At 43.8% G+C, this 27,461-nt stretch overlaps 1 protein-coding gene across 13 annotated transcripts in view; it reads right to left on the bottom strand.

Annotated features, from left to right (window-relative positions):
* The window catches only part of KALRN (kalirin RhoGEF kinase), a 536,830-nt gene that overhangs the window by 40,477 nt on the left and 468,892 nt on the right, over positions 1-27,461 (bottom strand). For 8 of the 13 annotated variants that reach the window (XM_076342988.1, XM_076342996.1, XM_076342997.1 and 5 more), the window contains 12 exons: positions 22,660-22,943; positions 21,698-21,802; positions 17,596-17,691; positions 15,813-15,943; positions 12,012-12,078; positions 10,609-10,712; positions 8,079-8,148; positions 7,416-7,502; positions 6,537-6,629; positions 5,329-5,379; positions 4,909-4,986; positions 2,665-2,850 (listed from right to left, as the gene is read on the bottom strand). In XM_076342988.1, the coding sequence (XP_076199103.1) occupies positions 2,665-2,850; positions 4,909-4,986; positions 5,329-5,379; positions 6,537-6,629; positions 7,416-7,502; positions 8,079-8,148; positions 10,609-10,712; positions 12,012-12,078; positions 15,813-15,943; positions 17,596-17,691; positions 21,698-21,802; positions 22,660-22,943 (1,352 nt within the window). The remainder of the gene's footprint in view (positions 1-2,664; positions 2,851-4,908; positions 4,987-5,328; positions 5,380-6,536; positions 6,630-7,415; positions 7,503-8,078; positions 8,149-10,608; positions 10,713-12,011; positions 12,079-15,812; positions 15,944-17,595; positions 17,692-21,697; positions 21,803-22,659; positions 22,944-27,461) is intronic. The other 5 variants (XM_076342989.1, XM_076342992.1, XM_076342998.1 and 2 more) reach the window with 4 other exon arrangements.

Raw genomic sequence — 27,461 nt, 5'->3', positions numbered from 1 at the left:
CAAATTGCAAGATGCAAGGAGCCTCTTCCTTCTCTTCTGGGGGTCCCTGTGAAGTTAGGGGGACAGGCAGGAACTCCTCTGACATGGGGACAAGGAAAGGGACAGACAGTGAGCCTGGGCAGTGCTCTTCCTCTTGCTCCTCTGGTTGATAGCCAAAGCAAGCAAGTCAATCCTGGTATGACTCCAGTAAAAAGACTGGTAGGTCAGGGTGCCTAACCTCCTATTTGTGTCTCAGGGAGATGCATTTGCCAAGGCTACCCACTTAGGTATTTTGAGAGTCTGAAAGGTATCCAACTGAGAAGTATCCAAGAAGGGATGTGCATAAAGAAGGGTTCTTCACTAATGTAGCACATCATGATGAAGCTTCTGTCACAGTTTGAGTGTGACAGACCTTGGAGAACAATATTTGGGAGCCTCATCGCCCTGACAGACCAGAACGGCTGCATTTGAAGTCATACGCACTTCTTGCTCTAACAGAGAGACCTCAGTGCTCCGTAATAGCTGTGACACAGAGGAAAGAAATGGGATCTCTGGTGCTGGCTAGGTCCTTCTGCTGTGTGGGAGGATGTGACCAGCAGGGAAACAGCCTACATCTCTCAGGGAGTGTCTCCCAGAGAACTGGACAACCATGACTGCAGATGGTATCAAAGCTAGCCAAGCACGGCTAGTCAGTCCTGATAACTGCTGTGAAGGTAGGTTCAATCTGCCCAGCAGGATCTTGTCAGCACTCGAACCAAGGTCAAAGAAACTTGGTCCTAGCTGACAGTGTAAAGCCTCCTCAAACTGGCTCATGATCTCAGACCAGATGCAATTTCTAGATGCCCACTTTTAGGGCAGGGTTATGAAAGACAGGTGATGAGGTAGCCTGTTTGTGACACCTTTGGAAAAGGTCCTCTCTCCAGGGAATCAGCCAGCTCAGGTTGAGGCTCCACCGCAAGGTGAGGATACCCGTGGCACAGAGAGGTGGGGAATGGTCCCGTTCCACTGCAGGCCACAGCTCATCTCTGTGGTAAAGCATGAGAGAAATGCAAAAGCAGCCAGAAGCTGAAGTACGGGCTGGGAGGCAGGGTGTGAGAGCTGCCGGCACACAGACTCCACACTGCAGCGAGGGAGATGCACATGGAGCCACAGGGGATCCCACACTTGCTGTAGGCACTCAACAGGAGAATGAGCTGTTTGCCAAATGGAAAAAAAGAGGGACTGGAAAATTATCACACAAAAGTTTTAAACTCAGGCAGTAGGAACAGCATTACTTTCATAGGCTGTTTAACTAGAAAAGCAATTCTTACCCTTGAGGCAAGCTAATTTTATTGACATTAGGAGAGATTTATTTTTTCTCTCTTTATCTACAATATACAGTTCAGGAATTGTTTCCTGCAGATAAAAGCCTCATTGTTATACATACAATAAACTGAAGTAAAAATGATTAATGTTATTTCCATCTCCAACTTTAATAATGATTTAAATCAGCAATAAGATAAAATCAAAGCTGATCATCTAAATCAAGATGATTGTTTATTTGTACACTTTAGGTTTTTCCTTTATAGCTTATTATTTGGTTGGAAACTATGAAATACACTGACTTGCAAATGGATATAGGCTTTTCAGTAAATGCTGCAGTTTCTGTCAGCCAAGAAGATGCCTTCATTTCAGTAAATATGCTGTTTATCATAGATTTGTTCAGTTATATATGGTTACTATGCATTACTTCACCTGATGTTGTTCTCTTCTATTTCATATTAATGCACCATTTAAAATTTAGAGCAAACACAATGCATTCTCCCACCTCTTTTTAACCTGTATCTTTGAAAAGGAAATCAATCCCAGACCGGTTTCTCAGCTTTGAACAATCAAGACATTCAAATAAAGCAGTGACTTTGCTCTTTCTGCAGGCACAGCAAAGGCTGTTCTGCCAGGAGAGGTGTAGCGTTCTTTCATCTTCACTTACCATTTCAGAGGTTAACTTTGCATTTGTTAAACAATCATAAAGCCCCTTAAACAAACAAATAAACAAATTATTTTCCCTGGTTACTTTCAGTTTTTACTTTTAGTCCCAGCCCCATAATCTGGAAAGATTATTCAAAAACAAAATTAACTTCTTAAAATTTTCTTTATAGTTTAGCTGGTTTTATAATTCCTCATAGCTGCATTTTTAGAACTGTGTGTGTTTTTGTTTGTTTTTGAAATAGTTCCGTCTTCCTGCAACATTCACATTTGTACTAAGAGCCCTCCCTGCATTAGGGAGAGTATTTCCAGTAATGGCACATAGAGGCTTAATATTGACTTACAGTTTGGCCTAACATGACTGTTTTGGATACCACACCTTCCCCTACCTCTTATGATCATGCTTAAAAGCAATTATTGTATAATTCCTTTGACTACTGCAGGCTTTGTAGCAATATTTGCTAACTCAGAGCTATGAATGACAGAGGACCTGCCCTGGTTGTGTTCCCTGTAAAAATTACCCAGTAAATTTAGACACCTAGTGGTTTATTTAGAGACGGTCTTAAATAGCTTCTGATCCACTGAAAGGTAAATGCAAATGTTTTCTGCAAATTGTTGGCCACCTATGACAGGGTGGACCAGTCTTACAGTATAGAAAATTGGTAAGATTTCCTTACATGACCATCAAGCAGAATATGCCTCTCCCTCTCTATTTCTTACCTTTATGCTCTTCTTGAACATGTAGCCTGGAGTTAAAGATCCTTTTCTAAGGAGTTCGCTGAAGATAACTATTTGCTCAAAGAGAAACACCCTACGCTCCTTTGGTCGAGACTGAACTCCAGAATCCTGCTCTGTCACATAGAAGGTGTCCTGCTGCAGCAGCTTACCTTGAGCTGTCAGCTTGCCCTGAGAAGCAAACAAGGCACCAACATTACAAACCCCGACGCACCATGATCCCACATGACGATCTGCTATGTTTCGTGCAGTCCAAGTTTTCCAAGCAGCACTGAATTCATGTGAGACATATCCCCTCTAAGTTATCAAAGCAGCAACCTTGTAAATCAAGAGCTCCATTTAAGGAAAATAACATAGGTTTTCTCTGGTTTTATTGCCACTGATTGTGCATATAAAACCAAAAGCAAGAGGTCTGAAGTAGACTGTTTTGTATACTTCATTTCAAACACTGTTCCCATTATATAGTTTGTAACTGTAGCGCCTCGGATTCCCTCTAGTCACGAGCTCTCCATAAGCCAGTGGTCAATGACACAACACCTCTGAAGGTGCAAAAAAACAGGACCTACCTGTTTGCAGGAATGCTATGATGCATAAGATGGTAAGACAAACTTGACTTCATTTTGGAGATAAGACGTCTCACCAGGACTGCCAAAGACTACATTGGCTTAGTTACAAACCACAAGCTGTAACCTGTGGGGTTGTAACTCACAAGTCCCCTGCTGGATGTTGCCAAACTCAGAGGGAGCTGTTAACACGTTAATGCTAGGTGACCTTACTAATAGGCAGAGCAGTCTGGTTCACCACTTATTTTGCTCTGGCAATAGATATAAGAAGTCTAATTCAAGCTTGCAGAAGGTTTTACAGACCTCACATTTTGAAGAGACAATAGATAGATTGCACAAGTTCAGAGTGACGGGTATATCGACCCCACCTTTGAAACCTCACCAAAGCACGCAGCTCAGTGCTGGAGAAGAACAAGCACTTGATAAACAGCCTGGAGTAGGGCAGATTGTATAGACAATCATAGAAAGATAAAATACTTTTCTTTGTGTATTTGGTTTGCGTGGCAAGGTTTTGGTAGCGGGGGGGCTACAGGGGTGGCTTCTGTGAGAAGTTGCTAGAAGTTTCCTCTGTGTCCGATAGAGCCAATGCCATCCGGCTCCAAGATGGAACCACCGCTGGCCAAGGCCAAGCCCATCAGCAACGATGGTAGTGCCTCTGGGATAACATAATCAAGAAGGGGGAAAAAAAAAACCCTGTGCAACAAACTGCAGCTGGAGAAAGGAGTGAGAATCTGTGAGAGAAACAACTCTGCAGACACCAAGGTCGGCGAAGAAGGAGGGGGAGGAGGTGCTCCAGGTGCCGGAGCAGAGATTCCCCTGCAGCCCATGATGAAGACCATGGTGAGGCAGGCTGTGCCCCTGCAGCCCATGGAGGACCACGGTGGAGCAGATATCCACCTGCAGCCCATGGAGGACCCCACGCTGGAGCATGTGGATGCCCGAAGCAGGCTGTGACCCTATGGGAAGTCCGTGCTGGAGCAGGCTCCTGTGGACCCGTGGAGAGAGGAGCCCACGCTGGAGCAGGTTTGCTGGCAGGATTTGTGACCCCGTGGGGGACCCACGCTGGAGCAGACTGTTCCTGAAGGACTGCAGCCCGTGGAAGGGACCCACGCTGGAGCAGTTCGTGAAGAACTGTAGCCCGTGGGAAGGACTTACGTTGGAGAAGTTCGTGGAGAACTGTCTCCCGTGGGAGGGACCCCACACTGGAGCAGGGGAAGAGTGTGAGGAGTCCTCCCCCCTGAGGAGGAAGGAGCATCAGAAACAACATGTTGTGAACCGACCACAGCCCCCATTCCCTGTCCCCCTGTGCCGCTGGCAGGGAGGAGGCAGAGAAAATCAGGAGTGAAGTTAAGCCCAGGAAGAAGGGAAGGGTAGGGGGAAGGTGTGGTTTTTTTTAAGATGTGGTTTTATTTCTCATTATCCTACTCTGATTTGATTGGTAATAAATTAAACTAATTTCCCCGTTGAGTGTTTTGCCTGTGATGGTAATTGCTGAGTGATCTCCCTGTCCTTATCTCGACCCACGAGCCTTTCGTTATATTTTCTCTCCCCTGTCTAGCTGAGGAGGGGAGCGACAGAGCGGCTTTGGTGGGCACCTGGTGTCCAGCCGGGGTCAACCCACCACGCCTTGCCTGGTTGTTATTATAAGCAGAATGCAAATGCATACCTCAAAGCCTTGGAGGCGACCCAGGTTCATCATATCATTGCAACGTTTCGGTACAAGGCACATTAGTTCAACTGCTTTCTGTTAAGGAAAAAGGATGTTGTGTTGTTACAAAAGAATCAGAGGGTTCCTAAAAGCAAAGTGTCAAATAATGAACTTCAATTGTGTGATCATTGCTAGCAGTTATTCATGGTGAGGCTCTCAAGCACTGAAGATGTACGGTAATGTCTAAAAGAGGATGGTGCACCTACAATGCAGGACTGCACCTTCATCTTTTACTTCTGACTTAAGCTAAGAGAAATACCACATTTAGAATACCAGCAGGATCTTCAGCTATTGTCAAAGGAATACTGGGGTTTTCGTTCCTCCATATAAAGTTCCATTAGATAACATAGCACTATTGTCCACGACATGAAAACGTACCTCTATATCGGAGCACTCCAGACCAGCTTTTTCACTGTACCTCAGGAAGTCCTGGAGAAAGCAGAAAGGTTTGCATTAAGCCACTTCAGAAAGAGAAAACAAAAGATGCCAGTTTGAAAAAGAAAAAGCATATCCAGCAAGTGATTTTCTGAGAAGGAACTTGCTAGTATTAATAAATTCATTTTCAGAGGTTGCTGAACGTTATAACCACTTTATAGATATGGAAAAGGGTTGTGGATGGTTGCTGAAAACATCACAGAAAAAAGACAGAGCTGGGATTAGCCCTTGGGAATGCTTACTTGGTCCCTGTCTTAAGCCACAAGACCACACACACTTGAAGATTTTTCTTTTCCTTTTGGCATTTCAGGGAACACGCTGCTGTCTCTTTGCTAGTGTGCAATTACCAAACTGTGGGCTGATGGCAGCCTGCTTGAGACTAGTTCAAAAAAGAGAAGAAACCAGCTCAGAGCCCCAGTACTGCTGGAGACTACAGGGTAGGGTTCAGACAGGCCTAATTTTAGATATTAGCTTGAGACCCCTAGGGATGAATTTTCAGAAGTGCTGAGTAATTGGCATTGTGGATAAAGTCAGCAGAAGCCAGAGTGGTCAGACTCCTTGGGGAAAAAGTTGCAGTGGGCTCCCCAAATTTTAAGACATCAGAATATTCTGGAAATAAGTTTCTTATGCTAATTTGAAGAGAGATATTCAGAAATGGAGGCTATAGCTTTTATTAGAAGCATGCCATTCAGCACCAAAGAGGCTTTATTAACACACTTCATAGAATCATAGAATGGTTTGGGTTGGAAGGGACCTTAAAGATCATCTAGTTCCAACCCCCCTGCCATGGGCAGGGACACTTGTGCGTCTTCATTGTAATTTTAAAAAAATGAATGAAAGTTTGCTCTGAAACTTCAAAGGAAGAAAATTCCTATTTAAAGTTTAATCTTCTATAAAAAAATTCCAGTAGAAAATAAAAAAAAAAATCTTTTTATTATCCTAAATTGCAAACTGCTCCCACAGATGTGGCCCTCCTGCTCTCTGGACATTTTCCATGTGACTCTGTCATTGTATGCCCATGTTTAAGCAGACTCATTTCCTCTTAATTTGATGAAGTTATTCCTCAGTTAAAACTAAGGCTGATTTAAAATAACAGCATCTAACACAAGATGCAGACTATAGTTTAGTCCAAACTGTATCTTTCCACTCACCTTGAGAAGAAGCTGATATTTAGTTATTCTTTGAATGGGTTTGATCAGAAAGTCACTGATGGTCAGCCGTTGGCTTATTTCCTGTTGAAGCTCCTAAAAATTGAGGATTAAAAACAATTGCAAACAATCACAGAGTAAGACAGAGAACATGATAAAATGTCCCAGCAGAGACTTATTTCCACAGAAAGTTGGTCTGTTCTTAATCTTTTGTTTGCAAGAGGGAATTTTAGAGGATTTAAAAATCTGGCATATCCTATTTAGGCAAGGACTGGGTAAAAGTCATGACCGAGCTGGAAGGCGTTGGAAAGCACAGGATCCCTTCCCCCTTTGAGCTGACCGAGCAGGGCTGCAAGGTCTGGAGACCACCCTTTCCACTGCAGCAGGGATTAGCTCACAAATAAGTCCTGCAGAGCACGCCTCATGCCCTTGGGTGGAACGAAACATCTCTCCCTTGTTAAAAAAGCTTCTTTCACATTAATATCTAAATGTGCCTAATCCTAAAGATTTCTTGAAACAGACAAACTTATTGGGAATTTATAAGAGGCACCACCCAGCTCCAATGACTTTTACCTCCTCCCCTGTTTGTAGACTACGGATTAAAAAGTCATTTTATTTTGGACAGAAATCAATGCAGTTGTGGCACTCTGAGGGCCGCAGACAGTTAGTACTGGTTTAAATATTTATTAGAAATTAACAACATGAGAATTTGAAATAAATGAAATAATAACATTTCTTCCCCATAGCAGAGACTTTAGCAGCACATGCAGTATCAAAATCTTCTAGAGTTTGTTTTAGATAAACCCCACAGGTCACAGAACAGTCTACTTGACTAGGACTCACAGCTGTAAGTAGCAGTAATGTATAATAAGCAATGCTTACCTCAAAGTATGCCTCATACTCAGCTACTATATATTCAGATCGTGGCTTGTTTTGGCAATATACCACGTACATGTGTAATCGCCGCTCCTGTGAAAGCAAGAGGCACAGCAGCCTGGTGAGATATTGGCTACCGTTCTGTTCTGCTATTAAAAGCTGACAGAAAGTTGCTAATATGTTCTGTGTGGTCTTCCTTATTTTTTGTTTAATCAAAGATTTAGTTTGCTGAAGTAGGAAAGTAAATTGATAACTGGTTCTCCACTTCTGCACCTTAGGCAAGGGGAGGTTTCCATGGGGGTAGCCAGTTAGAGATGTCGTCCCCACGCTGGTAGGTCTGAAATCCGCTAGAGAGTTGTGCTCTGGCTAATATCACACGAAGGTGTCAATCGTAGCAGTTGGCAAGTACTTGCCATAATTATATTTTGGCAGATGTCCTTGGCCACATCAATTTTGCCCCAAACTAAGAAGTCTGCAAGAAGGCAATGATTAATGCTTTAGTTCAATCCAGCTGCTCACTGAAGATGCATAACTATAGGGCTACTTTATGTTTAAATTAAGTTTAGACAAGTAAAAGTATCAAGTTGACACAAACAGATGTTTTTGGAAAAGAGTCATCACACCCTAAAAGACAATTGTACTAGAGATAGGTAACAAAATAAAACTTACATGCTTAATAAAAAGCTGTGCTAAACGGTCAGGTTCTTGAAGACATTTTTCCAGTTCAGCCAGGAAAAAGCTGAAAGAAAGGATATCAACATTTCAGAATACTTTTTTAGGTCATCCCAGCAGCAAACTAGTTGTCCTTCAGATATATCGGTGCAATTTTAGCTATAGTATTCAATAATAAATGAAAAGGTAAGCTTGGCTTCAGCCCTTAATGGTGGGATTTCTAAAACATTAGATGAGAGCTGTGAAATATGGAGGTCTTGTCTTGCAAACGATCTGCTCTTCTTTACTATTACAGTGGTTTCAATTTTTAAGAAGTGCCAATTGCTATGTAATTGCAAGAGTTGCTTTCCTTCACCGAGAACTCCCAAAGTAAAACTTTTCCATATACCAAAATGCTTGTGAAAACTCAACTGAAGCTTTACCAGGAGTTCTCAGTTGCATGAGCAGATTTAGAGTACTGGTCAATGTGAAAGAGATGCAGAAGTTTCCACTTGAATAAACAAATCAACACGTTTTTGCTGGTGGAGTTTTGGTATGTTCTGTTTTTCACTGTTTTTCAGTATATTACTGTTAGTAATATACTGTAATTCATAACAGTAATAGTAATTCACAAACACTATCTCTGTCCTGACCTGCAGCTTTGGGGAGGTCATTCGTTCTAGCTTGAATGCACTTACCAAGAATATACTGGGATGCCTAAAACTGAGGTAAAAACAGCTAAACTAAACTTTAGAAATAACTGGTAGGTTTTTCTAACTGGTAGGCAAATCCTGACAATCTCCCTTTCCGTGATCTTCCTCTTTTTCACGGCAGGATTTCTGCCTCAAATGCCTCCAAGGATTTGCTACAGTAGCCGGATTTGGTGAGAGGACATGCCTGCAATGGTCTGGTCCCAAGAAATCCCAGAACCTCAAAAAGAGATATACATTGGACAGCTGTCCCAACTATTGCTACCATCAGATACAGCTGCTTCCATAACTCAGTCCTCTCTAAATGTTAAATTCATCTACATTTAAATAGACTTCTTGACCCAGATATGCAGAACTAAAAATAGGGAATCCCTCCCTATGTGTTACACAAAACTCCTGTCATCACACTTAAACAATGAATGGCACTGGTAAAAACAGTCCGTTGCTGGTATCAACTTAATATATGGTGAAGCTTTTTCTGACATCTTTTGTTTTGTGCTCACAAGGGCATCTGTCGGAACATGAGGACAGGCCCAGGCCATGAGATAAGCACCCGTGGGACACATGATGGGAAGGATACTGTATTTCCTGGGTGAGGGAAATGTCCAGAGCTGAAGGAATATCCAGTCTGGTGTCCATTGCTCAAGTCTGCACATGCATGCTCAAATTCTAGTTAGCTGGAGCCGTAGAGTATTTCTGAGTGGCAGAGTTGAAATGATGACCATATTGTCCATAAGCAAGACATTGCTGTTCATAAAGTTACAGCGGAAATGGCCCAGGGTTTGATATAAGACTCGTGATTCCAGCAGCTTTTCAAAAGCTACTTGTATGAGTAAGATTTTCAAGGAACAGAGTTCCTAACTCAGAGTCAAAAACATCAACTAGGCCAAAGTGTGTCAGAGCTTTCATGTGAGAAGAATCTTGAAGGTATTTGCATTTTATCACCCTACTAGCCAAATACTACTGGTATGGTCAGCCTTTGTGATCCTATCAGCTGCATGTGAAGACGTTCTCGCTACTGAGAACCACAAGACATAAGAAGGAAACCATGACTTTCCAGCATTGCTACTGCTTATCAGTGGGATGAATTGAGCCTACAGCTGTGACCCAAGAAACACAATATGGCAGCCTCAGTAGCTTTTCTGAGGATCCAGCAAGTACTCCACAAGCAGCAACTCTCTGGGAGCCGTGTTGGGACTGCTTATGAGCAGTAGCTCAGGAGCTGTGGATGGACCACAGTGGTATCTCCCATTGAGCCTCCTGTTGCGGCTCCCCAGCAAGGAGTGGCAGAGCTGTTGGCAGCACAGCATTGACAGAGAGCAGACTCTCTTGTGTGCAGTGTTTCTGTCACACTGACCAGCACTCCTGGCATGGTGTTTGAGCCAGCATAAAGCTGTATCTGTGATCAGAGACAGCATGACAAACACTTTCCCATGAAGCCAGGCAGTGCAAAGCTATAGCTCACCAAAGTTTTTTTCACTGGGAAAAATGATTTTATGTAAGACCGATTCTTTGCATCATGCAGTTGTGCCATTTTTGGCTGGGTAGACAAAGCCCTATATCAGGATCTAGTGTATCGTGAAACTGTGGCTAAAAGCACATGAATTAGAACATGTTCTCAGGATTCAAGGTAGCCATGATTTGTGAAGTTATTAAGCAGCACTTACAAACCAACAGAGACCATTTAAAGTGAGGCAACATCCTTTGGAAGTTCAGCCCTGAATGACCTGCTGATGTTCAATTAAAAGCAGCTTAGACATACAGATACCATATACCCCAATCCTTTATGGATGAGCGGTTAGAAAGATGCTTAAAAAGGAACTAAACCAAAAACTTACTCTTTGTGCCAGTCATAGATCTGGTGAATATTGCCAAATACAATCTTGTCTTTCCCTTTCATATCTTCAGAAACTCCTTTTTCTTCTATCCTTTTCATGAAGCCCTTTAGGATTAATGATCAGTGATTAGCAAAGGGTTCATTTGAAGGGGGAGCATAATTGCACTTTTTTTTTTTTTCAAAGAAGCAAAAGTTTAATGTCAGGATTTTTTACATTGAAAACGCTTAAAATACCTTTTGTACAATTTAAAATGAGAAACCCATCTAGATACTTTAAATTACACAGTTTGCTTAAAAGAAAACTTTAAAGGATTTATTCTGCATGTCTACAATACTTATACAAACCATTATTAGATGTCATTGAAGTGACAAGTGCAATTAGAAGATAAAAGTTAAACAAAAGTAGTTTATCAAGCTCTTGGCTTCTCTGGTAAGAGGAAGAAGCCAGACTCTGTACAGAGTTCTTCCATTCATCACCATGAGTATTTTGCGGGAGCACAAAGCCAAGCAGTAAGTTTAAAGAGTCACTTGAATAGGATTTCTCACACCTCCTGAGAGTTTCTTTATAAGCCTTTGGAGCACTGCAGCCCTGTCAGGTTTGCCAGGGGTGCATGATGTAAACAGAAGATAACACAAACATCTTCAAGTTTGGAAGCTGTTGAAAATCACTGTTAGATGGGCTGATAATTCTCCTTGGACTAGTGAATGCCAAAAGCATTGCCGAAAGCCCACTTCAACCACGTGCCTCCAGTTCTGAGTCCTTGCTGGGAAAAAAACTGGACCCTGCACGTGAGTTGGCTCTGACAGGTGATCCCTAGGGATCAGCCAGGTCTTTACAAGTTGAAGCTTAAAAAACTGTAACTGTTTTTGAAAAAAAAAAAGGGTCAAAAAAAAAAAAAGCCCTCTATTTTCTCTCAAGTCTGTCTGCAAAACAATAATCCATGGGCCACACACGTACCTCAGCACAGATCCAAATCCAGCTTCTGGAAAGGTACTCAGACATAGGAATTTAGTCCAGGTGCAAACTCAAGTAAAGTATGTGTTACCATTACTCAATATGACAGCAAGAAACGCATGAAATAGGTGGTAGGAGCATAAGTTATTCTCCACCATTGCCCTCAAGGCTGCATTAGAGCAGAAAGAGTTTGTCACAAGCAGGGTAGCCAAGAAAAACCTTTGCACACTGGAGTTGAAACCTAAAATACAACATTTGTTAGATGGAAACAAAAATAGTTTCCAAAGGCATTTCTTCTTGTTTCTGTCAACATGAGAAGGGGACCATGGAAGCAGAGTGCAAAATAAAGCCATTTATTTCTCATGCTGTATTTTTTGTTGTTGTCACTCTTCAGCATGGTGCTTTTTAGTGGAAAAACATTTTGCATAGCAGGGTTTGCTTCAGCTCACCTCCACAACAGTTCCCAAGTCTTTGACGTAGTCTTTTTCAGTCTGTACCAGCTCATTTAAGACAAACCTAAATTAAAACAGAACACATACATATTTGACCATATTCCTTGATGTTACTGTTTGTTCCTCTTACCACATATTGCCCCACCGTCATTCCAAGTCACGTAACACGACTCACTCTTCACTCACTTACAGCTCAGTGGAATGTAAATGACAGAACGTCACATTTCAGGTCAGGGTAGTTTCAATTCTCTTAACCACTTTTTCCTCCTACCCCTCTTCCCCCCCCCGCCCCCCCCCCAGATCCCAGGATGGTGCAAGAGCAGCAGCACAACCAGCTGCCTGTACTTTGAACTACCCCTCCCTGCTCTCCTCTCCTCCACCCCCCCATGCAGCCCTCCTGATAGCGATGGAGACATGTGCTGACCCATTTTGCAGCAAGCAGGAAAGCATTTTTTGCCCCAGTCCCTCTGGCTTTGCCTAAGATTCATCAATTAAGTTTTACTTTGGAAGCTTCGAACACTTGGAAAACAAATCCCACCTCCCGTCATAACCAAGAGCTTAATCTTTCAGACTAGGTAATCTATGGGTGGGTGTCAAATGCTTTACACTGATTTCAGAGCTAATAATCCTGGATAGGAGAGTCATCTAACGAAGGCCTGATGCATGCAAACAACAGCAAGCTAAAAAAGCCCCTCCTTTGTAAGTCAAACTGACTAATCACATAATGTTATTTCGAAGAAAATTTCAAAAAGTTACAGCTTGCTGCAGACAGTTTGCCTCTCAGTTACACCAATACATAGATTTGGCACATGACAAATAAACTCCATCTGTGCTCAAGTTCACTATGGCAGTAACAAGGCTAACGAGATAGAGGAGTGCTTTCATGTCTAATACCACTCCATTCACATCAATCAGCAGACTGACCCACTTGAAATGACAGGGCTGAGGGCAAACAGTGCTAAGATAAAAGTCTGGTTGAAAATATCTAGTGGAAAAAAAAAAAAAGTAGACTGGCATTGCAAGGAGAGACTCAGTTATGAGAGGTTACTGAGAAAATAAATCCTGCTCCTGCTGCGCTCCCAACACGTCCCTTGCTCAGACAGAGCAGAGGAGATACTTAAGACACGTGGCAGGAAGAGGTCAAACAGCTTCTTGTTCATTTGAGAGTGAAATCCAGCCCCCTTGGCAGAAGGCAGGGCTGGCAGCGGCGATACCAGATGCTTGTGCTCTCCGAAGCACCCTGCCAAGTTGCGTGCCTGGGTAGTAAACACACGCGGGGCAAAAGGCTGCTCTTTTACAAAGCAGCAGCGTGTGGCCTGAACAAGCGTATGCTGTACAGTCCCCTCTTGCTGGCTGACCTACCGTGCCCTTGCAAAAGGCTTGCCACATCTCCTCCGCACGGGGAGGCATGCTGGGAGGTTACTTTTCGGCTTGCACCACCTCCGTCTGCATTGCTCCCCACGAACACAGAGAGCTGCTGAAAAGATGGGGAGAACCTCTCATCTGCCCACTGCCTCTCCCACACCCAGACTCCTTTGGTTTGAGTTACTGCAAGGATACATCTGGCCAAATCCTGCTCTAAAAATGAAGCAGCAGGTACTTGTAGTACTTAATGTTGCCGCACATGCAGGCAGGTGGGTTTGAATTAAAAATCAGTGCAGCAACCAGGTGCCTATCAGGTGAACAGACTACACCTGCAAATTTACACCTCTTTTAGGAACCAGGGTCTGCATCTCCACTACTTACCTTAAACTCAGCACCAGTGTTCCCCCAGCTCCCCTCTTTCTAGCAAGCAGAAAAATCAACCTTGACCCTCTCTATTAGTTCTCTGAAGCCTACCTGACACAGGACCTTAGAGGTACTCCCAAATTTAAAGGTTCCTAAGATGTATGCTGTCAAAAATTCAAGTTCACTCATCTCTTCAGCCGATCACATGGAGCAAGGGCAGGCAGTTGCTTGGAAAGTGGTCACCAGCAGGTATTGACTACACAGCTGTATTTAAAATGGCATGAACTGGAACAAGGATAGAGCCTCCTCACTTCTGAATAAGTCTGAATATCTGGATATCTTGGTAACTGTACTAAATCTATACTGAACAACACTACTTGATGAGACTTTTGCCTTACTGCTCATAGAAATACAGCAATCAAGTCTCATGGAATAGGGGTTTCCTAACACTAGGGCTAACTGCTGGCACACGTGTGCTGGCAGAGACACAGGAAATTACTGCCCATGCCTGTGCAAGGATTCAACTGCTGGTTTGTGCGGAATGGGGGGTCACAGCTCAAGTTTGGAGCTCAGCTGCCTCATATGGCTATGGAATTAAACACAGCGAGACACAGAGATACAGAACACAGACACAAAGGAGCTGGAGAGGAGACAGATGTCTTGTGCTGAAAGCCACTAGCAGGTGCTCCTAAACATCCTGGCATTTAGGAAATCTGGACGGAGGCAGCCACTAATTACGCATAACATGCTGCCAGTCCCCCTGCCAGAAGCGTCGCACGCTAGAAAGCGTTACTGCATCTATGCTTACAGTGACAAAGGTCTCTGCACTAGAACTGCAACCTGCAGTTAGTTGCCAGTTATCTAATTAATGAATTGCTACTAGAGAAACCCAAGAACTTGCGATATTGAGGAGCTTTTAGGAGACAGGTGTGGGCAGAGATGTTCTCTGCGGGAAGGCTGACAGCTGTCTAGTTGAAAACTTCTCCCATTCAGAAACACATCCAGGAGTGTCATGTCCCTGCCTGCTGCTGGGAGTTGATCCAGCCCCTCACGGTATTGCTTCTCTGGCTTCCTATAACAAACTGCAGGAGCAAATGATGGCTTTCATAGACCTGCGACACTTTGCTCCTGCTTCCTCATCTACACTTAACTACCTCCTTGTCCTCCCCGACGTGGTTTCCTTTCCCGCTTGGCATCTTTCCCAAATGGGCTGCTCTTCTTCCACCTCTCACCTTACCACACTCCAATGAGACATGTATGGACCACTACTTTTCCCATCAATGTATGATTTGATTAGATGATTGCAGTTACCGTTGTTAGTGTAAGAGGCAGTATAAAGAAAACAGCTACCTGAGCTCTCTTTCATATAATTCTTGATTCTGTTTCCCCAATTCTCTTTGTCCTTCAGCGTAACCATGCATTTAAGAAATGCTTTAATCATGACAAGCTTTAAAGGCACAAGTGTTATTTCTGTTACATTTATGGGAGTGTACAGGTAATTTTAAAAAACAACTTTCATGAACTGTCACAATTTCTTTCCTCTCCCATTACCATGAACACGAGGGTTTCTCAAATGAAACTTTCTCTTCGGTGGCATGTTTCCACCACAAATGCATCTGAATTCTGCCCCTTCCTTTGCTAACAGCTAAGGCAAAAATTTATTATGTCATTCAAAAAATCCTAGTGGGATTCTCTGTTCTTTTCCTTGAAGGTAGCTAACAAGGTCAACCACATATCCCCCTTTGAGAGCTGATTTCACCTCTGGCAATGTGGTAATTACCAAGGCAAACATCTCAGTAATACTTGTCTAGCTGTTCAGAGGCTTTTACAGCAACAGGTATTTGCTATCTGGGGGAAAAGCTGCACATTTTAAAGCGTGATGACGAACTCCTGAGTGTGCAAGTGCTTTTATAAAGTATTTTTACAGGTTAAGAAAAAACAGAAGCAAGCAGAACACAGTTTTACTCCCAGTCCCATGTTCATCCACTGACTACAAAGTATTCTTTCAGTGCAGCTATGTGTCCTCCTTGGGTGCATATTTCAGAAAGAAGAACCAGCAAGACAACTTACATCCTGCCTCTCATTGCTTTGGCTTTTTGTTCCTCTTCAAGGTTTCGTGGGGGAGTTGAAGGCGTCATTCCTTCATTTAAGCAGCCAGTGGCATCTTTTAAGCTTCCTCCGTAAGATCCTCCTTCAAGGGTCTAAAAAAACCCCAAAGAACGATAGAATAAACATTATCCTTGAACTCCAGCATCAGTGTTATCTTCTGTTTCAAGTCAGTTCTGCAATCAGCACTGCAGTCTAAAACCAAGCAGAGTATTCAGCAATACTTTCCTGCAGGACTTAATGAAACACAACGAAACTAGTTTTAAGTTGATATAAGACCCCCCCAAACATTAAAACAGAGAAGATGTCCTCTTGCCAGAAAGTGGAAAAAGATGTTCCAGTAGCCCCAGGATGAGAAAACTCTTCCAAATTATTTCAAAACAACCTGAAAATATCCTGGTGTCTCAATCCAGGCTACACGTGGTCAGTGTTTCTCTGCCAAAGACTGAATGGGGATTCTTCATAGTGAAGTAAAACACAAAATGAAACAGAAATAGATGGATACATAGTAACATTCCACAATAATTAAACTTTTCCCCAAATCCCTAGAAGGTAATTGCAATTGACCTAACAGCCTGCATGTGGGGGGCAGAAAACAAAATATCCTCTGAAAATACATCTAACTGCATTAATGAAATACTTTTCAATGTGTTAGTCCCTCAATGGAATAAAACTATTTTGAGCAAATTTTCTAGGAATGTCCTTCTCGGTTTCCCATGTCACAAAATGCTCTTTCACCACTTACTCCTTATCAAGCACCCTATGAACACAGACTATCTTCATGTACCAACATCTCAAACCGAGAAAACACCAAAACCCTCTGAAATGATTGGCTAGATAAAGCTGCTTGCACAGAGTTACAGTAATTTAATGATGACTGTGGGTTGTTTTGTTTTGTTTTTACTCGCTTCATCCTTCCAGTATACATAAGGAAATGAACCTTTGTAGGTTCATCATAACACTGCTTTAATCCTGACTTGTTAATTGAGTTAAATTTGCTCAAAGCAAACATTTACCTAATTTTAGATGTCCTGGGACATGTAGAAAAAGGTTTAGCTTTTATATTAACATTCTGAACTGTTTCAGGGAAAACTTAAGAGAAGCCAAGATACGAAACAGGATTTACTCCTTGTCCAGCAGACATGGGACCAGACAGGGAGAGTGCACGATATTGAAATTTTTGAACAAATTAAACCCAGAGCATTTTTATCGCTTATTCCACTCCCTGCCAGATAGAGTTGACAAGGCAGATTAAAAGCGACTCATGAATCTTTGTAAAATTAAAGCACAGCTGTGATACTTCAAGCAGTTCTATTCTTTAGAGGGTCTTTTCAGGGAAGCCAGAATACTAAACAAATTCACATGTTGGGTAGTAAAACTCCTGTGCTTCAGAACAAGCTTTAAAACAAAACAAAACATCCCACTGTGTAAAATATTTGAAAGAATACCAACAAGACCCCAGAAAGAGTACAGTACAGTAGCTCATACTCTGCAAAGCCTGCTCCGAAAGCACCTTCTGACTATGCAGCGAAGAGCCTACATGGCAACGTGAGATGTAGGCTTCATCTCACGTGGGGAGCAAAAATTTTAGATACTCTACTGAGAAGCAGAGCACATAGGGTTAATAAAAGCATAGCAGATGAAGGTGGAAAGCAAGGAAACCAGAAACAAGAGGTAGACTTTAAAGCCCTTCCCTAGAGTCATATTAGGCCTGTTGTGTACACAGTTTTCACAACACTAAACTTACCAGCTTACTTTTGACCAACTTTTCTATTGCACTGACAAGGTCCGCAGCAGTTGGGACATCGGAGGAGCTCTGTCGAGCAGCTAGCAAAGAAGAGGACTGCAAGACACCAGGTTGCAAAGGAAAAGCAAGTTAGCAGGATGAGAAGGGAGTAGGAAATCAGTGGTCAGTGAAGCAGCTTCTGAGACAGGAGAACGAACGTGGAAGGGGAGCAGGAGGGTTGGAGGACCACATGCATGGTCAGGTGAGTGAGTGTCGCCATATCAGACAAGCACAGAATTGCCATCCACTTCTGGCTGCACATCCCTCTGCAGCAGTTCCAAGGCTGGGAACCAGGGGACAGCATCAAAGAACTGAAGTTCATTTGCAACCAGGCTACAATACTCTTAATGTCTGTTGGTTCCTCCTTCAAAGGACATCTACGGTCTTACAGGCTCCAGAAAATTGATCTTCTTACTGCAGATGTAAGAAATTACCCCCTCCCCCATACATACATATTTAATAAATGCAGTTAAGTACAAGGTACACATGGAGTTACAGGCAATAGGGGAGGGAGGCGGGGGGAACAAATCATTCGCCCTCCCTTCCCCACAGATCAATTGCAACTCCAAATGAACTCAGATGACACCTCCCATTCATGCAACTTCAGCCATCTAAAATGCCTATCTTTTCTCTCCCCTCTCTGCAAACAGTGGAGAGAAAATGCCCCTACATATCTCATCTATCCTAGGTACCTGGCACAGGAGGGCAGAAACACTCTTTGGAGATGCCCGCTTTTCCCTATTGACATCAATTAGAATATTTTCAGTTTTGCTTCTCTATGCTTGTCTGTTGGTTGCAGGTATTCAATTTTAGGTGCCTGACATCATGTAATGTCTTTGGATGTCTCCACATTCAGGTAGCCACAGCTAATAGCTGCCGGTTGTTACAAATCTCCAGAAACACCCAGGCATCATCAATGTGCTACCCAAGCGTCCCCCATGGCACTGCGAAGACTGGCCTCTGTGTGAGATACTCAGTTTTGGTTTAAGGTTTTTTTTCTCTATGGGCCTCTTCACCCCTTGGTCTCTGTCCTAAGAAACCGCACTTTGAAAACCCAAACTCATGCAATAGCTATGGAAATTGGTATTTATCAGCTCACCTGTATGTACATTTCTTCTGAATGAAACACAAGCACTGACTAAAACTCTGATAACATGCTTTTGGCAGGCTGACACAGACTAAAGCATGGCTATATTCTTATAAATTCTGCATTAAAATTATTAAAAAGCTTATTCATCTCTCAGCTGCTTAATAAAGGACTTCTGGAGAGCACCTATTTCAGCGAAGTCACCGTGCAGGTGCCAACGAACACACATCTGAGATTAAATAATGCTGGGGACTGAGACATGGAAATGTGATGGCAGGAATTAGGCAGCTGGCCACCTCTTTAAGCGGCCCTTTGGGGAGGTTGCTCATGTTGAGTGACACAGCCCCAGGAGGAGGAAAAAAAAAGGCAAAGGAGACCTATCCCAACCAGAAGCCTTGTGACAGAGCAGAAGCGCGAACAGCCTGCCATTCGTCATCTCGTCTTTCACAAATAATACATCTAATCAACAGTTCTAATTAAAACAACAACAAAAACTACAGGTAATCAGGCTGGTAATTGAGGAATTAGGCTGGTAATGCAGGAATCCCATACAAATGTAAAAGCTCAGACAGCCTGTTTCACCTGCAATGCAGACAGACACGTCTAGGAAAAAAAAAGACTGAAAATAGGGACTTTGAAGAGATACTGGACAAATACATAGATGATAGCCGTCAAACATAACCATTCTAGCAGGAGGAGTCCAATTTTTGGAGGCACTAAACAGCTGTTGTTCTCACTTCTTTTAACTGAAATTGCTCAATATCTCTGAAAAGTAAATAACTGCAGGATTTTGAAGGGAGCATGGAAACATTTGCTGTCTACAAGTCTTTCAGGGTAAACTAAAACTCTTCTGTGATTGATGAGAGAGTCTGGTTTGTGTGGGGCAAATCAAAAAATGGTATTTCTGTTTCCCGGGAAGTAAATTATAAATTTCTAATATGAAGATATCTTGCAAATTGTCTTTATAAGAGCCTCCAGGAGCAGTGAGGCATGATTATTGCTGCCTTGCAATGGGCTCAGGGAAAGGTGCCACCCCCCGCACCGTGCAGACGTCTCCCACCTACCGCTGCTACTCCCCCACGCTGCTGCTGGTCCAACCTAAGCTGGTGCCTGTAAGCAGTAGCAGGACATGAGCAGGGAGCTCTGCCCAAATTAACACTGTTAAAGAGCTTTTGGCTCCAGCATGTCTCAAACATTGCTAACACGGTGCTCCTGTGCCAGGGAATTCAGGAGCCATGTTTGTGAGCTTAAGTTTTTTTCCCCCATGACAAAAAGTGAGTAGGGGGAGAAAAAGACAGAGAAAAAGGGTTTCAGATGCATCTTGTTCTATTTAATCTTCTCTTTTAGGAGCGGGTGAAGAAACAGGACGCCAAAATGCTCTATAAAGCTTAGACATCTGGAGCAGAAAACAATTTAGTTCCACAACATTGGCGCTGTCAGAAATGTATTTAAGAAATACTGAAATCACATGGCATATTAAAAATCAAAAATAGTGACCCGACTAAAGCAGTTTTGTTTTTCTTTATAAAAACCCCAAAACAAACCCCCAAAAACACAAAAAGCAAACTAACCCCAAAACATTTAACTAAACACCACAGGGAAAAAGCCAGTTGCAACTGCTTTTGTGCTGGGCATGGATCCACCACGGCTCTGCTTTGCCGACCTTTTGCCTCTGCCCCATGCCAGACAGCCAGCAGCACATGCAGCACTCAAAGGGCAAGAGTCCACGACTCCAGCTGCTTCCTTCTGGTCTTGCTGCCACCACAATGTCATAACATTTCTTGACAGATTAGCAGCAAGCCCCTGAATCCTTTCCTCCATCATTCTGCTCCTTGAGTCCCAGAAATATTTGTACCCTTCTCTCTCTGTATTTCCAAACTCCTGCCTGAACCTTCCCCAAGAACATTCTGGCTTGTTTTTTTTCTGACAGTTTATTAATCTCCCCTATACTTGCTTCTTTGCATGCAGTAATTACAATCAGAGGATAGAGATACAGAAGTGGCAGTGCTAAAAACAGATGCCAGCAGGAAAGCAGGAAACAGCTAAACAGGAGGATGGATTTCTACAAGGGAGACGACAGCACCAGGAAAGGTTGGGGGAGGACACATGCAGACAGGACCTGCACTGACTGTGAATGCAAACCACTGTCATGGCCATATTCACAGATTCTCACCCCAAGTCCAGGAGAGCAACTGAAGGACTCTGCAAGCCACTGCACCGTCTACCACAGCAAATTCTGACTTACCATTCAAGAGACCCTAGCTAACAGCAGAGAACTACCACCACCAGCATGGTGCACAAAGATGGGCAGACCAAAGCCCTTCCCACCCTCCTGAGAGAGACTTCAGATACCTTGCGGGCTTCTGAACTAACTGGAGCTGATGGACCATTCAGTGATGATCAGACACATATGCCAAAAATGCCAAACGATAGCACTGGGTAGGCTTTTCCATCTGCAAGTTTTAAAGTGCTTCAAAATGGAGGGTGGATGGTGGGGCATAGACTAACAATGTTCCTGGACCCCAATCACACACAAAGCCTGAGTGGAGAGCCCAGGCTATCTAACTCTTGGTAAAGGTGGTATTTCTGGATTCAAGCAGATTCCAGCATCTGTCCTACTCCTTGGGCCCAGGCTGCCACCAAATACCATTTCTGCTGTTACTGCCAGACACCAACGGCACTTTTAAAACAGATGTGGAGAACATGCGTTATCAGCCTGAGTGGCATTTCTGACCACACACAACACAAGCACACGATCGACCTGTCATGAAATGGGATGCCAAGGCTAAATTGCTTATCCAGCACTATTTGTAAATCCAGTTGGTGAAAGGTATTAGATCATGATTTGCACGTAGGAGTCTCTTATAACCACAAGTCTAGGCCCTGGATACTAGAAGACCACTATGAAACCACTGTGAGATGGCTATGTGAGAAATGCACTTAAACAGGAAACTGATATAGTAGGGGAGGCCTTACCATCTCATCTTGGGTTGGATCATTGTCAAAAATCTTCATAGGAGGAGGAAGAGGTGTGTGAGACTCTTCATCTGGTTCATCTTCTCCCCAACCCTTCTTGCTCTTCTGAAGAAAAGTAAATATAATTAGAAGCAGGGATGGGTTTCTTTTATCTTTTTAGATATCTGAGCCCTACCACCAGGCTTTGAGTCTGTTAATACTAATAGTGGCTCAACATTGCGTCGGGTGGAGAGAATTGCAGGTAATGCTAAGCATCATGGAAGAGAAGCAATAAAGATGTAAGGTTTTGCCGGTTAATCCTGGTGCATTCTAAGAATTACAGAAATACAGTTTATAGGTCACCCAAGCAGCTAAGGCAGTTACAGCTGTCTGTGTGCTGATGGAAAAGTATTTTTTAATTTAAATGAGAACAGCTCAATGTACAGTTTTTAAAATGTGTTCCTCTATTTGTGTTCAGTTAGTATCTTCTCTATTTTTGGCTTGTAATTCCTTATTCACTTTATCAGGAAAAGCCATTCTGGCAAAGAACATGCCTGCAGAGAAACCGCGGCTACAAATACGTAGCAGATTTAACAGAAACATGACTATTTCTCTGTGTTTTCTTTCAATAAGGAATTACACTGCCATGGTAGGATAAAGGTGATATGAACCTCAGCAAAAAGTGGTAACAGCTGCTCATGAATAACTTCATTTCTATCCTTGGCAGCTTTCTAATAGGCTATAAAAAAAGCTAGTCAAAGGACAGTAATATATGCAGACTTTGAAATGCTGATCCCTATATATTCCATTGCTCTTTGGATGACAATGCTGTCTGCAACACAGCTTCAATCAATACAATTTTACATATGATTCACTGTTCCCTCTAGAACCTAAGGGAACTACATTTACTCAAGCGTGAATCACATACCACAGAAGAGACTGTCAGAGATATGGTCTTTCCTGCAACAAACACCAACACACACCTCATCTGCGCTGTCTCCTTGAGGCGTGGTTTCATCTCCAGTCTTTGGTGAGCCGAGGTCAAAGCTCTTCCTGCCATCTCGCACCTTCTTTTGTTTCTTGATGTTGCTCTCGGTCTTCCCGCTGTTCAGCCGGCGCACAGGACTAGTCAACCATTTCTTCAGGGTGTTGGTTGAGCGCTTAGGGCCAGGAGAGCTCTGGATGGAGTTGAGGGATGGCTGAGGTTGTAAGTTGGCCACTGAATCAGACTTGCCCCCATTGTCATTGGAAGAGACTGAATATGCGTCTGGAAGAAAACAATGCAGGTGAGAGATCATACCAGCACCTCCTCTATTTCCTAGTGCACATCAAGTGCTTGACAGTCCTAAACATGAAAAGAAAATACAAGCTGCCTCAATGAAAGGTTTTGTGACCTATGGACATTGTGTAAACTTTATTGCACACCAGAGAGAGGAGTATGCCCAGCAACAGGCATTTTTCACAATCTTACACACTTCTCTCATTTCCTACCACACTATCTGTCCTTATGAAAGATTGCAGACAGCAAAGTTATCTAGTTTCTGATGAAAGCCTGAATTTCATGCTAAGTGCTGAATTTCTCAGCTTCTTCCCACAGATTTCACTGTGAATTGCCAAGAAGAAAATAAGCACAAAAAGCAGATTACTACAGGAGACCTGACAGCCACAAACACTTTGTCAGGTTCCAACTCCATAAATGTTTCTCAGCCATTTCCAGACCCCAATGACATTACTGTTAGTTAGACTACTTATTAACTTTTGAAGGTTATTTGAAGCACCTTAAAATTATCTCCTTTGCCCCTGAAAGCAATTTGTCAGAAGACTTCACACCTCCCCTAAAATTAAGAAACTGGAATGAACAATTACAAAAGATGACAAATTGTTCAAACCGAAGGAAACTCCCAAGAAGGAGATACAAGGCAGGCTTAAAGTTAAAAAAGATTTCCATTATATCCAAGCAGGAGATTCTGCTGAACTGTATCCAACCACAATTATCAATACACATGTTCAGACTAGCACCTTAGAAATGGGTGCAACCTCCCTTACTCTCCCCAAAAGCAACAGACCAAATATGAGCTAATGTCAGTAAGTCTTCAAAACCAAAGCAAACAAGTTGCTTGAAGATTTCTCAATTGCCCTTTAGGAACAAGTGCCCTGCTTTCACCTTTCTGAAACCATGGCAAGGCAACTCCCTCCCCAGGAGCAATCAGGGACTGAGATGTTTAATCCCACACGGTTTAAGACGAAAATTTTTTTTACAGAATTCAGAAATTGTCACACAGCTGTAAGATACATCTCAGACTGTACATTAGAAAGCAGTCAGCTGATGTTATTAAACATTTTTAGATGGTTATTTCTGAATCTTTTATCTGCCCCAGCAGAAAACAAAAACATAAGTTACAACACATGAAAATAGCCTGGTGCATCCAGATATTCTCAGTTCAGCAATAAATATCATTAGAGACACTGGATAGTACACACGCTGAGGGAGAGCTGATCTCCCAGAGAATCGTTACCTATATTGTTTTAGAAGCCAGTTCCTGCTACCTGCATGCAGAGCTCCTACCCCGCTGGGCAGAGCTGCTGCTCACAGCTGGCTAGGCACCGAACCGAGATTGCAGCCTGCCTTGTCTGCCAGCTTGTAAAATGCAGACTGTGAGAGTTACAATACTTTATAATCATAGACAGCCTCAGTCAGAAGTTGAACCAATAATTTATTACATACCTGAGGTCAAAAGTTAGGTTTTTAGAACACACGAAAATAACTGTAACAAGCTAGAGGAAGTCAAAGTTCATTTCCCAGTCACGAAGAAAATCCAAATCATCAGTCTTCTGACGACAGGAGTGAGCGTGAGAGGGGCTGGGAGGAGGACGGATCCCAGGTGGAGCTGCTGGGGTTTTTCTGACATGCCTTCATAACGGCAAAGTAGCAGTCATCTCAAAAAGGCCTGGGTTTAGCCAGCTCTTGTTGATGTTATTTCATGCACACGAAGTGGCATTAAATCAACTAGCGCAAGATAGTATTTGTCAGTGGCCAGCTTATCTTCCACTCAATAGGCTTTAGATAGTGTCCTCTCGCAGGCTCCAGGTGATGCTCTGGGAGTTTATCAGCACACCTTGCATCAGCAACATTCAGGGTCTTGCGATGGTGATTTTGATTTTGCAAGCACCCTCGCCCCTCCATCCCCCAGCAGCACCAAAAACCCCGCAGGCGGCGTGGGAAGCATGAGGGCCTCGCCAAGGGGCTGCGCCGAGCGGGGTGCCCTCAGGTGCCCGTGCTCCCACTGCCGCTGCAAGAGGATTAACTTTGGGAATTACTGGTGCAAAGGGAGCAGGGCTGCAGTCACGGAAGGACAAATGCTGGAAGCGATCGCTCTGTGGAGGCTGCCACTGTCAGGGATGATTTGGGGCAAGCAGCCGTTATCACGGACTCACTGCCTTTGCTGGGGACTGGGCTTGGGGGGGAGGTTGAGGGGAAATGAGGACAAGCTGATCTTCCCACATCTAATGTACAGAGAGGTTTTTACCACAGCTTGGCAGTAACACAGTCCAAACCCCTACCTCCAGTTGATGGCACCTTGCCAGTTTAACTTTTAGTAAGGGAAGGGAGCTGATAGGAGGCTAAACGGAGCCTGGGACAACCCCATCCACCCCAAGGATTTGTTACCGAGACGTGCAATCCTACCTCAGCCCAGCGGGCTCGAGGCAGGGCCAAACCCAGGAACCCCAAAGTCCGTGATGGAAGGGGCAGGGACCTCCCTTCCCAGGAGGAAACACCTCTGGTTTTACAAGCAGGGCCAGGCCCTGGCCTTGCTGCCTCCCTCTCCTTTCCCCAGGCAGCACAGCCACAGCTGGGGCACGGACAGACACACAGCACCTCTCACACCGTGACACTCTTTGCTTGAGGCCGTCCCAGGGAAGTGACAGTCAGCCGTTGTCCCCTGTCATCCCAGGAAAGGCAGCAGGTGGGCAGAAACAGCCCAAGTCCCAAGCTGGACCACAGCCCACCCTGCCCCTGGAATTTTGTCTCAAGTTTAACCTAGAGCCAGGAAACCTCTGCAGACTGAACATCAGGCCTCCAGAGCCACAAGTCATGGTGAAAGCCAACCCAAAGGTTTCCAGAGGGAGGCGTGTTACACTGTACAACGATCCCACTTGAACGAGGCTCTGGATTTTCCCGCTCAAGGTCATGCCTTTGGTGATGAAAAAGGCTATTTACCAAGGGGTTACTAAATCTCAGTCGTGCCAGGCTGTACACAGCCCTGGCAGATATGAAGTCTCCTTCTTTCTCCTTGTCCACTGAAGTGCCCTGGCTGACCACTGTAAGGCATCTGGGACAGAGCCCGGGCTTTGCTTGGCCCATGCAGCCCAAGGCTGGAAACATGGCCTTATCTTGCCTTTAACATGGAAACGTAGTCTCCACTGGCTGGAAGATAGGCAGGGAGGTGGAAGAGAAAGGCTGGTATAAATCTCCCTGCTCCCCAGCCACCAAGAGAGCCCCTCGAGGTGGGGTGAGTTTGCTCTACCCAGCACCCTACACACGTACAAAGCACTCCCATCTCATTGTCCCACTTCCCACCATTGCCAAACATGCACTATCCAAAAACCACACCGAGAGTCCACACACAATATTCATAACCTTTGTTCCTTTTCTTTTTTAAAGGAACTGCAAATATGGACACATTTGTGAGCAAGTCACACTTGCTGTTTGCCAGCCCTGCTGAGAACGATTTCCTTTGCACATAAAGCAGGTCACCTCGACACGGTCGCAGAGGCAGGACTGGAGCTCAAGGAAGAGCAGAGCTCACAAAATGAGAGACAGAAACATGCAACACGAAAAATCTGCCAGGAAAGACTTTGGAGACCTCTTAAGCCGTGCTTGTGTGAGCTCCACTGCTTCTGCGGTACGTATGGCTACAAACACATTAATCATGACACTTGATACTAGCCTGAGATCCAGACACCACGTGGATCAAGTGGAAGAGGAGGACATGTTACCGTGCTTTTCTTGCAAACTGTATTGGTAGAGCTGTTCGGGAACACAGTTTGCCTAAGAAAAGCCAGAGAGCACTTTGGAAAAGATGCAGCAGCACATTGCGTGGTAATTCAGGCAGCCGCTGCTGCCCGCAGGGACCAACAAAGCAGTGGCTGCCCTTGCACTGCAGCGGGTCTGCAGGAACGTCAGGGCTCGGCAGAGAGCTACAGCGAGCAGTCATCCTGCCACCAATGTCCTGGGACACACGCGTCTAAAAAAAGGTATTTGGTGAAGCGAAATGGGTGTAGAGAGGTCAGCAGACTAGTGTGGCTAGATTGATTTCCTGGCCAAACCATTCATTCAGACAGAAGAAATGATGGTTTCCAAAACACCCCTAAGCAAACCTCCAAGAAACTTCTGGCAATAGGACTGTGACAGATACTCAGCCAGACCGAAGAGCTTTAGCATTCAGAGCTTTTGCACCGCCAAAGGCATGAAATATTTGTTGTTGTTGCTCAAATGATCAGACGTCTATAAAAGCACAGCTCTTTTACTTGAAAAATGGGAGGTTCCAGTTCTGTGCAACCTTGGGTGAAAGGAAAAATGAAAATCCCATAGACCCATTTTAGAGGCACAGTTGTATTCCCATTTGAGTCAGTAGGAATTACTGCTGGAACATAAATACAAGGCATTTTATTTTTACTTCCCTGTTCCCCAGAGCACGCATGGGAGGGGAGGTCTGTCTGATCAGGCTCATGCAGCACCGGACTCATCTGCAGGAACTCAGATCTCTTAACGGGGAAAGGGAAA

Source organism: Aptenodytes patagonicus, chromosome 6 (genome assembly GCF_965638725.1).
Source record: "Aptenodytes patagonicus chromosome 6, bAptPat1.pri.cur, whole genome shotgun sequence".
Lineage (NCBI taxonomy): Eukaryota > Metazoa > Chordata > Aves > Sphenisciformes > Spheniscidae > Aptenodytes > Aptenodytes patagonicus.
The sequence above is the reverse complement of the archived record's forward strand: the minus strand, read 5'-3'. Positions and strand labels throughout refer to the sequence as shown.